General features: G+C 40.4%; 1 protein-coding gene across 1 annotated transcript in view; it reads left to right on the top strand.

The window, feature by feature from the left end:
- efemp2a (EGF containing fibulin extracellular matrix protein 2a) overlaps positions 1-13,102 on the top strand; it is a 60,689-nt gene that overhangs the window by 38,265 nt on the left and 9,322 nt on the right. The window contains exons 3-9 of the mRNA XM_061930666.1: positions 2,354-2,402; positions 2,474-2,662; positions 6,710-6,832; positions 6,905-7,021; positions 11,529-11,648; positions 11,727-11,846; positions 11,916-12,042. Of these exons, the coding sequence (XP_061786650.1) occupies positions 2,354-2,402; positions 2,474-2,662; positions 6,710-6,832; positions 6,905-7,021; positions 11,529-11,648; positions 11,727-11,846; positions 11,916-12,042 (845 nt within the window). The remainder of the gene's footprint in view (positions 1-2,353; positions 2,403-2,473; positions 2,663-6,709; positions 6,833-6,904; positions 7,022-11,528; positions 11,649-11,726; positions 11,847-11,915; positions 12,043-13,102) is intronic.

Genomic DNA, 13,102 nt, shown 5'->3' with positions numbered 1-13,102 from the left:
GACCAAAATATTGGCGTCGGAACAACCCTAGTATATATTTTGCAAAATTGTGACCAATACTACTAAATAAATAAAAATAATAATAATGATAACACTAAATAAACAAACAAACCGTTATTATTAAATATAATATATATTCTAAAATGAAGACTAAACAAAACAATAACAGAAAACACACACCGGGTAGTTACAGCCGTCAGAATAATTGTATCTAAGTTATCACAAAACTTTGTGGTTCAATGAGTTCCCGGCGAGCAGACAATAGCTGTCTTTGATCTTACCAAACAAAAGGCTCGTAAAACTCCACTGTGTAGGATGGGGAGCGACATGAGGGTGTCAGTTTCTTTGATGTATTGTAATCACAGGAAGATTTTGTCTTGACCCGAGATCTACAAACCCCATTTCCATATGAGTTGGGAAATTGTGTTAGATGTAAATATAAACGGAATACAATGATTTTCAAATCATTTTCAACCCATATTCAGTTGAATAAGCTACAAAGACAACATATTTGATGTTCAAACTGATAAACATTTTATTTTTGCAAATAATCATTAACTGTAGAATTTAATGCCAGCAACACGTGACAAAGAAGTTGGGAAAGGTGGCAATAAATACTGATAAAGTTGAGGAATGCTCATCAAACACTTATTTGGAACATCCCACAGGTGTGCAGGCTAATTGGGAACAGGTGGGTGCCATTATTGGGTATAAAAACAGCTTGCCAAAAAATGCTCAGTCTTTCACAAGAAAGGATGGGGCGAGGTACACCCCTTTGTCCACAACTGCGTGAGCAAATAGTCAAACAGTTTAAGAACAACGTTTCTCAAAGTGCAATTGCAAGAAATTTAGGGATTTCAACATCTACAGTCCATAATATCATCAAAAGGTTCAGAGAATCTGGAGAAATCACTCCACGTAAACCGGAAACCAACATTGAATGACCGTGACCTTCGATCCCTCAGACGGCACTGTATCAAAAACCGACATCGGTCTCTAAAGGATATCACCACATGGGCTCAGGAACACTTCAGAAAACCACTGTCACTAAATCCAGTTGGTCGCTACATCTGTAAGTGCAAGTTAAAGCTCTACTATGCAAAGCGAAAGCCATTTATCAACAACACCCAGAAACGCCGCCGGCTTCTCTGGGCCCGAGATCATCTAAGATGTACTCATGCAAAGTGAAAAAGTGTTCTGTGGTCTGACGAGTCCACATTTCATATTGTTTTTGGAAATATTCGACATTGTGTCATCCGGACCAAAGGGGAAGCGAACCATCCAGACTGTTATCGACGCAAAGTTCAAAAGCCAGCATGTGTGATGGTATGGGGGTGCATTAGTGCCCAAGGCATGGGTAACTTACACATCTGTGAAGGCACCATTAATGCTGAAAGGTACATACAGGTTTTGGAACAACATATGCAGCCATCTAAGCGCCGTCTTTTTCATGGACGCCCCTGCTTATTTCAGCAAGACAATGACAAGCCACATTCAGCACGTGTTACAACAGCGTGGCTTCGTAAAAAAAGAGTGCGGGTACTTTCCTGGTCCGCCCGCAGTCCAGACCTGTCTCCCATCGAAAATGTGTGGCGCATTATGAAGCGTAAAATACGACAGCGGAGACCCCGGACTGTTGAACGACTGAAGCTCTACATAAAACAAGAATGGGAAAGAATTCCACTTTCAAAGCTCCAACAATTAGTTTCCTCAGTTCCCAATCGTTTATTGAGTGTTGTTAAAAGAAAAGGTGATGTAACACAGTGGTGAACATGCCCTTTCCCAACTACTTTGGCACGTGTTGCAGCCATGAAATTCTAAGTTAATTATTATTTGCATCAAATATCTTGTCTTTGTAGTGCATTCAATTGAATATGGCTTGAAAAGGATTTGCAAATCATTGTATTCCGTTTATATTTACATCTAACACAATTTCCCAACTCATATGGAAACAGGGTTTGTACAAAGCGGAGAGGAGACAGGGCCTGACCCCCCCTCCAGGCACCTTTTCTTTGAACTGTTTTGTAACCAAAGGCGGTGGCTGTTTACGACCCCCGGTCCCTTTAGAAACAGCTGTTGCCATGTAATCAGGGAAAATCCAAATAAAAGAGGCTGCGTACAATCTTTCGTCAGAGCGTGGGACGACACTGTGCAAGGGTACAGTGTCTACACGTTTCTCCTCAATTGAGCTGAATTGAATTCTCTCTCTGTTTAATTCCTTGCTTCTTGTCTTGTTTAATAGATGTCATCAGTGTTTGAACCTGACAACGGCGTTAACTTTGACAGCCCTAATACTTCTATGAGCCACCATGTACATTAGCACGTATTTACACGAGTATGTTGCCCCGTGCAGGAATGCACCGATGGCTATCACTGGGACCCTCAGACGGACCACTGCAAAGGTGACGTTGGTCTCATGTCAGCCGTGTTGTGGTGACCTCACGTTAACGTGTGCCCCCGCCTCCCCAATTAGATATAAACGAGTGCGAGACCATTCCGGACGCCTGCAAGGGGGAGATGAAATGCTTCAACCACTACGGAGGTTACCTGTGCCTTCCACGCTCCGCCTCCGTCATCCCGGCCCCGGAGCCCCCCGTCACGCCCACCGAGGCCTTCAACCCCTGCCCTCTGGGCTACGAGCCGCAGGGCGACAGCTGCGTGGGTGAGATTGTTGGACATCTTCTGTCAGGTTGTTAGTGGGGGACAGGTGGACAATGAGTGTTTCTCTGTGGGAGTGGACACGCACACACACACACTGCTAGATTTCACACCAGAACATCTGCCGTCTTGTGGCGCACGCTTCCACACCAGTGTTGTCCCCGGTACCGATATTTTGAAAAAATGCATAAATTAGCCGTACCGTCTTATAAGCCTCAAAGTGTCGGAAAAAAGTAGCGGCTCATAGTCTGGAATTTACGATAATCGGTGCTTGTCCAGCCCAAAATGACACCATTTTAACTTGCAACGTGACTCTGAAAAAGAAAACCAACTTTTACATAAGAAATATTGTGTATAAACTGTCATTTTTATGAAATAATGCAATAACAATGGACAGCGTTTATCTCCTTCCAGTTACTCCTCTGTCAAACACACCATCAGCGGCGTTTGCAAATTTTCCGGAATAAATGCCCGGTCGCCCGAATGCAGCTGAGATAGGCTCCCCGCCACCCCAGAAGGGACAAGCGGTAGAAAATAAATGGATGGGTGGATGTTTAAATTTTATTTGAACATTCTTGGCTGGCGTACCAATATTTTGGTACCGCTACTAAAATGTATTTCGATTATTTTCAAAATAAAGGGGACCACAAAAAAATGTCATTATTGACTTTATTTGAACAAAAAATGTTAGGGTACATGAAACATATGTTTATTATTGTAATTTAGTCCTTAAATAAAATAGTGAACATACTAGACAACTTGTCTTTTAGTAGTAAGTAAACAAACAAAGACTCTGCTGACGTATGCAGTAACATTTATACACCTATTATTTTGTACACATTATTAAGGACAAACTGTAAAAATTGGATTATTAATCTACTTGTTCATTTACTTATAAGCCTCAAAGTGTCGGAAAAAAGTAGCGGCTCATAGCCTGGAATTTACGATAATCGGTGCTTGTCCAGCCCAAAATGACACCATTTTAACTTGTAACGTGAAAAAGAAAACACACTTTTACATAAGAAATATTGTATAACAACTAAACAATATAATGTCATATAAACTGTCATTTTTATGAAATAATGTAACCCCAAAAGGGACAAGCGGTAGAAAATAAATGGATGGATGGATGTTTAGATTTTATTTGAACATTCTTGGCTGGCGTACCAATATTTTGGTACCGGTACTAAAATGTATTTCGATTCTTTTCTAAATAAAGGGCACCACAAAATAATTTCATTATTTGCTTTATTTGAACAAAAAATGTTAGGGTACATGAAACATATGTTTATTATTGTAATTTAGTCCTTAAAAGGGAACATTATCACAATTTCAGAATGGTTAAAACCATTAAAAATCAGTTCCCAGTGGCTTATTATATTTTTCGAAGTTTTTTTCAAAATTTTACCAATCACGCAATATCCCTAAAAAAAGCTTCAAAGTGCCTGATTTTAACCATCGTTATATACACCCGTCCATTTTCCTGTGACGTCACACAGTGAAGCCAACACAAACAAACATGGCGGAAAGAACAGCAAGCTATAGCGACATTAGCTCGGATTCAGACTCGGATTTCAGCGGCTTAAGCGATTCAACAGATTAGGCATGTATTGAAAAGGATGGTTGTAGTGTGGAGGCAGGTAGCGGAAACGAAATTGAAGAAGAAACTGAAGCTATTGAGCCATATCGGTTTGAACCGTATGCAAGCGAAACCGACGAAAACGACACGACAGCCAGCGACACGGGAGAAAGCGAGGACGAATTCGGCGATCGCCTTCTAACCAACGATTGGTATGTGTTTGTTTGGCATTAAAGGAAACTAGCAACTATGAACTAGGTTTACAGCATATGAAATACATTTGGCAACAACATGCACTTTGAGAGTGCAGACAGCCCAGTTTTCATCAATTAATATATTCTGTAGACATACCCTCATGTCAGCAGGCCAGGGAAGCTAGGGTCGATATTCTTCTCTTGATCATCTTCGGGACGGTGTGAGCCAAGACATCCAGGGGGTTTAGCTCGCTCGTCTGCGGGAACAAACTGGTGCAACTTGAATCCGTCCCTGTTCGTGTTGTTACACCCTCCGACAACACACCGACGAGGCATGATGTCTCCAAGGTACGGAAAACAGTCGAAAAAACAGAAAATAACAGAGCTGATTTGACTTGGTGTTTGAGAAAATGGCGGATTGCTTCCCGGTGTGACGTCATCGCTCCGAGAGCGAATATTAGAAAGGCGTTTAATTCGCCAAAATTCACCCATTTAGAGTTCGGAAATCGGTTAAAAAAATATATGGTCTTTTTTCTGCAACATCAAGGTATATATTGACGCTTACATAGGTCTGGTGATAATGTTCCTCTTTAAATAAAATAGTGAACATACTAGACAACTTGTCTTTTAGTAGTAAGTAAACAAACAAAGACTCCTAATTAGTCTGCTGACGTATGCAGTAACATATTGTGTCATTTATACACCTATTATTTTGTCTATAGTATGAGGGACAAACTGTAAAAATTGGATTATTAATCTACTTGTTCATTTATTTATAAGCCTCAAAGTGTAGGAAAAAAGTAGCGGCTCATAGTCTGGAATTTATGATAATCGGTGCTTGTCCAGCCCCAAATGACACCATTTTAACTTGTAACATGACTCTGAAAAAGAAAACAAACTTTTACATAAGAAATATTGTGTATAAACTGTCATTTTTATGAAATGATGCAATAACAATGGACAGTGTTTATCTTGGAGAGTGGACTTCATCATTATCTCCTTCCAGTTACTCCTCTGTCAAACACACCATCAGCGGCGTTTGCAAATTTTCCGGAATAAATGCCCGGTCGCCCGAATACAGCTAAGATAGGCTCCCGCCACCCCAAAAGGGAGAAGCGGTAGAAAATAAATGGATGGATGGATGGATGTTTAGATTTTATTTGAACATTCTTGGCTGGCGTACCAATATTTTGGTACCGCTACCAAAATGTATTTAGATTATTTTCTAAATAAAGGGGACCACAAAAAATGTCATTATTATTAGCTTTATTTGAACAAAAAATGTTAGTGTACATGAAACATATGTTTATTATTGTAATTTAGTCCTTAAATAAAATAGTGAACATACTAGACAACTTGTCTTTTAGTAGTAAGTAAACAAACAAAGACTCCTAATTAGTCTGCTGACGTATGCAGTAACATATTGTGTCATTTATACACCTATTATTTTGTACACATTTTGAGGGACAAACTGTAAAAAATGGATTATTAATCTACTTGTTCATTTACTGTTAACATTTGCTTATTTTCTGTTTTAACATGTTCTATCTACACTTCTGTTAAAATGTAATAATCACTTATTCTTCTCTTCTTTGATACTTTACATTAGTTTTGGATGATACCACACATTTAGGTATGGATCCGATACCAAGTAGTTACAGGATCATACATTGGTCATATTCAGAGTCCTCATGTGTCCAGGGATAATATGAATTTTTTTAAAAAGGAAAAAAGATTTTGTGACGATAAAAAATATTGATGTAATCATAGTAGTATCGACTAGATACGCTCCTGTACTTGGTATCATTACAGTGGATGTCAGGTGTAGATCCACCCATAGCGTTTGTTTACATTGTGGCGCCTGTGAGCTATTGTATCCTCCTACGGTGTGTAGTGAAGCAGGTTTCACTATTCCTCATCCTCCAGTGATAATGTTACTTGTGAGAAACTTACTTTCATTTGTCGCCATACAGTGTTATAACTTCACCTTTATCTTGACTTTTTACACCAAAATGCGTCTGTTCTCCCTTTTCTGTCTACACACTGTGTCTGCTTGTAAGTACTCTGTGTGCGCGCGCTGCCGAACATGCTCCTGCTGGTAAAACCAGCAATGTCACGACGTGACGACGACGGGAGGGTGGGAAGGGTTGATGACCAGTACTTTTTGGAGGTGGTATAGTACTGAATATGATTCATTAGTATGGCGGTACTATACTAGTAGCGGTATACCGTGCAACCCTATTCTACACGTAACAGCGTTCTTTGTCACATGACCCAGACGTGGACGAGTGCGAGCGGGATGAAGACGACTGCCAGCCCAGCCAGCAGTGCATCAACACCCTGGGAGCCTTCACCTGTCAGTGCCCCGACGGATACCGCAAAGTGGGCCCCGAGTGCATCGGTGAGGACTTGTGGTGGGGTTTTTTTTGAGACGAGTGTGCTTTAAAGGTCCCGCCTCTTCTCCCCGTGGCAGACATCGATGAGTGCAGGTACAGATACTGCCAGCATCGCTGCGTCAACGTGCCCGGCTCCTTCTCCTGCCAGTGTGAGCCCGGCTTCCAGCTGGCGGGAAACAACCGCTCCTGCATCGGTGAGTAGGAGCTGCCACCAACTGGCTCGCTAGACAAATTACAGCGAAAAACAGGCATTCTGCTAAAAAAAACAAATAAAGAGGTGCACAGCAAAAAGTGTACTTGAAGGAAAAGCGAGGCCAGCAACACTCGTGTCCTTCTGGTCATTTTAGTACCAAGTACCAAACACAGACCGCTTTCCACAATGTCTTCATCAGTGTGCATTTTAGACAAGAAGATAGATAGTCACAGCTGTGGTCAATCAATCAATCAATGTTGTTTTATATAGCCCTAAAACACGAGTGTCTCAAAGGGCTGCACAAGCCACAACGACATCCTGGGTTCAGATCCCAAATCAGGGCAAGGAAAAACTCAACCCAATGGGACAATGTTAGATCCACTATGGACTGGACTCTCACACTATTATGTTAGTTCCACTATGGCAGTGGTTCTCAAACTTTTTTTGTCATCCCCCACTTTGGACAAGGGGGAGTTTTCAAGCCCCACCTGCCCCCATCGCCCCAACAGAGCGCTAATGCCAAGCTTTAACATTTTCAAATTTATTGAACATCAAGTTGTATACATTCAAACTCAATAACATAAAATAACATTAAGTTCAATAATAAATAAAATAACTGTGCAGCTGTGGTATAACTTGCATCAAGTTCAATAATAAAAAAAAAGAAAGTGTTATAACTTGCATCACGTTCAATAATAAATCAAAAAAACTGTTATAACTTGCATCAAGTTCAATAATAAATCAAAAAAAGTGTTATAACTTGCATCACGTTCAATAATAAATCAAAAAAAGTGTTATAACTTGCATCAAGTTCAATAATAAATCAAATAAGTGTTATAACATGCATCAAGTTCAATAATAAATAAAAAAAAGTGTTATAACTTGCATCAAGTTCAATAATAAATAAAAAAAGTGTTATAACTTGCATCAAGTTCAATAATAAATCAAAAAGTGTTATAACTTGCATCACGTTCAATAATAAATCAAAAAAAGTGTTATAACTTGCATCAAGTTCAATAATAAATCAAATAACTTGCATCAAGTTCAATAATAAATCAAAAAAAGTGTTATAACTTGCATCAAGTTCAATAATAAATAAAACAAGTGTTATAACTTGCATCAAGTTCAATAATAAATCAAAAAAAGTGTTATAACTTGCATCAAGTTCAATAATAAATCAAAAAAAGTGTTATAACTTGCATCAAGTTCAATAATAAATCAAATAACTTGCATCAAGTTCAATAATAAATACAATAAAAGTGCCACTTTGCAATCTTTGCAAAAAAAAAAGGAGGAGCTATGCATTTGGCAAGACAGGGCAAGTGACAGCACCTTCCCCCAGGAGAGCCACCTTGCTTCACTGTGAAACAGCACGGCTGTATGATCAGCTCCCATTTCCTCACACAGTGCAGAGAAAAGTCGCGCTTTCAGTGGTCGTGTTTTGATCAAATTTACCGCGCTCACAACATCTGTTAAAACCTCATTGAGTTCGGGGCTGAGCTGCCTTGACGCTAGTGCTTCCCGGTGAATGACACAGTGTGTGCTCGTCAGATTTTTGTTTCTCTGCAGGCGCTGGCTCTGGCTCGACGACCTTTGAGGTGCGAGTCACAAATGTATATATTTGTGTAATTGTGATCCACACATTAGCCTGCTACCCATCCGCGCGAAAGTTTGTTCCGCTTAGCCCCGCCCCCATTAGTTACTGTTGCTATGTCTGTCAAACTTTCACTTGTACCGAGAAATATAAAGCCTACAGTAAAAATAAGTACCGGTAATTTCCATTTATTTATATAGCGGATTTCACAGACAGAATCACAAAGTGATTTACAGTGTGTATAGAAAATGAAAGCATAGTAAAAAAAATAATCTAAGAATATAATAATTTAAAAAAAAAATTTAAAGTGAAATTTCCTCCCGTTCCTCGCGCCCCACCTGTCATGTCTCTATTCCCCACACTTTGAGAAACGCTGCACTATGGACTGGACTCTCACACTATTATGTTAGATCCACTATGGACTGGACTCTCACTATTATGTTAGATCCACTATGGACTGGACTCTCACACTATTATGTTAGATCCACTATGGACTGGACTCTCACTATTATGTTAGATCCACTATGGACTGGACTCTCACACTATTAACTAGATCCACTACGTACTGGACTCTCACACTATTATGTTAGATCCACTATGGACTGGACTCTCACACTATTATGTTAGATCCACTATGGACTGGACTCTCACACTATTATGTTAGATCCACTATGGACTGAACTCTCACACTATTATGTTAGATCCACTATGGACTGGACTCTCACTATTATGTTAGATCCACTATGGACTGGACTCTCACACTATTAACTAGATCCACTACGTACTGGACTCTCACACTATTATGTTAGATCCACTATGGACTGGACTCTCACTATTATGTTAGATCCACTATGGACTGGACTCTCACACTATTATGTTAGATCCACTATGGACTGGACTCTCACTATTGTATTGGATCCACCATGGACTCAACTTTCACAATATTATGTCAGACCCACTCGACGTCCATTGCATCCGGTCATCCCTAAAAGGGGGGGGGGGGGGGGGGGGGGGGGTCCTCTCCAAGGTTTCTCATAGTCATTCACATCGACGTCCCACTGGGTTGTGAGTTTTTCCTTGCCCTTATGTGGGCTCTGAACCGCGGATGTCGTTGTGGCTTGTGCAGCCCTTTGAGACACTTGTGATTTAGGGCTATATAAATAAACATTGATTGATTGATTGACAATGAGAAACCTTGGAGAGTACCGCAGATGTGGGGACCCCCCCCCCCCCCCCCCCCCCCCCCAAGTAACATAATAAATTAAGAACAACCTCAACAATGAGAGTGAACAAATAATAGATAAAATGGAAAATTGTACAACATAAATCAAAGACTCAGTACAGTGTCATAGGAAAATTAATAAAGCAATGAAAAAATTCAAGCAATAAAAACAAATTAATAAAGCAATAAAATCTGTTTTTATTATAATGGTTGTCCACACATTTTTTAATTTTTTTCTTGTTCTATTTTTTTTTTTATTGCTTTATTAAATGTTTTATTTCTTTTTTTGTATTGATTTATTAATTTTGTTGTTACTTTAAAAATGTTGTTATTGCTTTATTAACTTTTTTATTGATTAATAGTTTTTTCCTTTGTTTTATTGCTTTATATTTTTTGTATTGCTCTATTAATTTTTTTATTGCTTTATAAAAATGTTTTATTGCTTTATTAACTTTTTTATTCCATAATTGTTTTTTTCCTTTATTCATTTTTTTATTGCTTTATTTATTTCCCTACGATACTGTACTGAGTCTTTGATTTATTTTGTACAATTTTCCCTTTTGTCTATTTGTGCACTTTCGTTTTTGATTTTATTATATTAATTGGTTGACTACAGCTGTGACTATATATGGGCATAACTTCCTGTTGACCATTGCACACTGACCAAGACATTCTGGAAAGCGGTCTGTGTTTGGTAGTTTGTATTAAAATGATCAGAAGGACACGAGTGTTGCTTTTTGTTTGGTAAACAAATGTCAAATGTATTTGAAGCATTTGTAACTCCAACATTCCTAACCTGAGGGGTTAGCACAGAAAGTTAGGGCCGGTTAAAGAAAGCTCATCTTTTGGGTCAAATTTGAGAATGAACCTAAAATCAACTTTAACGTTATACAGGTGAACTTCATTTAGTTATTTCATTGCCCATTAATTATTTCACTACATTTGCACAGCTTAAAGAAATACAATTTTACACGTATCTATTTTTTAAACAGAAGAATATTCAGGATATATTTCGCTGTAAATAGATTCTCTATATAAAAATATACAAACATGTACAGAATTGTTTTTAACTAATCACTATTTGTGTATTTATTACTTTGTTAATTTTCACTGGGCCAACATCAGATACATTTCAACACACTAAAACCAACCATTAAAATAAAATATGTAGTTATTTATTATGGAATAATGTATCAAATTGTGCAATAATTACATTCTGAAAACATTTTATTAAGCTTATTTACTTCATAAGCACTTTATCACATTTATTATTTGGTTAGTTTTCATTGGGCCATCATCAGATACCCACAGCAACACATAATTACAATAAAATATGAAGTCATTTAATTTGAAATATTATAATTACATTCTGGGCTTGAGGGTTCCAGGTTCGATTCCCCTTCGGCCATCCTAGCTCCTGCCGTTGTGTCCTTGGGCAAGACACTTTACCCACCTGCTCCCACACTGGTTTAAAAATGTAACTTAGATATTTTGGGTTTCACAATGTAAAAGCGCTTTATAAATATAATTTACTTCAATTTAATTAGAAATATTATAATTACATTCTGAAAGTCTTCACAAGCATGTGATATATGTCATGTTTTTGTTAATGAATGTGACAGCATATATTTAAAGAGCTGTTATTTAAGAGGGTGCATCAAAATGAGGTGTTTATCGTCTTGTGGCTGCCAGACGTGAACGAGTGTGACATGGGTGCTCCCTGCTCCCAGAGGTGCTACAACACCTACGGCACCTTCCTGTGTCGATGTGACCACGGCTACGAGCTCGGCCCGGACGGCTTCGCTTGCAACGGTAAGTTCACGTCCGAGTCTGGAGTTCACCCTCCCGCTTTTTCGCTTCCGTGATGCACCAATTGTTGCGCTGTGCCAGACGTGGACGAGTGCAGCTACTCCAGCTACCTGTGCCAGCACCGCTGTGTCAACGAGCCGGGAAAGTTCTCCTGCGTGTGCCCCGAGGGCTACCAGCTGCAAGGCACTAGACTCTGCCAGGGTGAGGACCGCTCCTCTCTCACGCCACCCCCTTCTGCTGATGTCTTGACCTCCCGTGTGTCCTCTCAAGATGTCAACGAGTGCGAGGCGGGAGAACATCAGTGCACCGACACCCAGACCTGCGTCAACCTGCACGGACGCTACCAGTGTGTGGACTCCGACCGCTGCCAGGATCCTTACGTGCAGGTGTCCGAGAAGTGAGTAACTGCCACCTTTTCCACTCCCAAGTCCAACTTTCCTTGGGAGCGTGGTCCAGAACATCACGTAGTGACGGTGGAAGAATACTACTAATGACTCAGACCTTGGAAATGTGGATTTTTAATGAAACACACCTGCTATTCTTATTTAAGTTAAAGTACCAATGATTGTCACACACACACACACTAAGTCTGGTGGAATTTGTCCTCTGCATTTGACCCATCCCCTTGTTCACCCCCTGGGAGGTGAGGGGAGCAGTGGGGAGCAGCAGTGGCCACACCCGGGAATCATTTTTGGTGATTTAACCCCCAATTCCAACCCTTGATGCTGAGTGCCAAGCTTGAAACTAGGTCCTTGAGGTAGGAGGATGAGGGGAACTAGGTCCTTGAGGTAGGAGGTTGAGGGGAACTAGGTCCTCGAGGTAGGAGGTTGAGGGGAAATTAGGTCCTTGAGGTAGTAGTTTGAGGGGAAATTAGGTCCTTGAGGTAGGAGGTTGAGGGGGAACTAGGTCCTTGAGGGGAAACTAGGTCCTTGAGGTAGGAGGTTGAGGGGGAACTGAGTCCTTGAGGGGAAACTAGGTCCTTGAGGTAGGAGGTTGAGGGGAAACTAGGTCTTTGAGGTAGGAGGTTGAGGGGGAACTAGGTCCTTGAGGTAGGAGGTTGAGGGGGAACTAGGTCCTTGAGGGGAAACTATGTCCTTGAGGTAGGAGGTTGAGGGGGAACTAGGTCCTTGAGGGGAAACTAGGTCCTTGAGGTAGGAGGTTGAGGAGAAATTAGGTCCTTGAGGTAGGAGGTTGAGGGGAAACTAGGTCCTTGAGGTAGTAGTTTGAGGGGGAACTAGGTCCTTGAGGGGAAACTAGGTCCTTGAGGTAGGAGGTTGAGGAGAAATTAGGTCCTTGAGGTAGGAGGTTGAGGGGAAACTAGGTCCTTGAGGTAGGAGGTTGAGGGGGAACCAGGTCCTTGGGGTGGGAGGTTGAGGGGAAACTAGGTCCGTGAGGTAGGAGGTTGAGGGGAAACTCGGTCCTCGAGGTAAGAGGTTGAGGGGAAACTCGGTCCTTGA

Source organism: Nerophis lumbriciformis, linkage group LG36 (genome assembly GCF_033978685.3).
Source record: "Nerophis lumbriciformis linkage group LG36, RoL_Nlum_v2.1, whole genome shotgun sequence".
In the NCBI taxonomy this organism is placed as follows: Eukaryota; Metazoa; Chordata; class Actinopteri; order Syngnathiformes; family Syngnathidae; genus Nerophis; species Nerophis lumbriciformis.
This window is presented reverse-complemented; position numbering and strand designations above follow the sequence as displayed.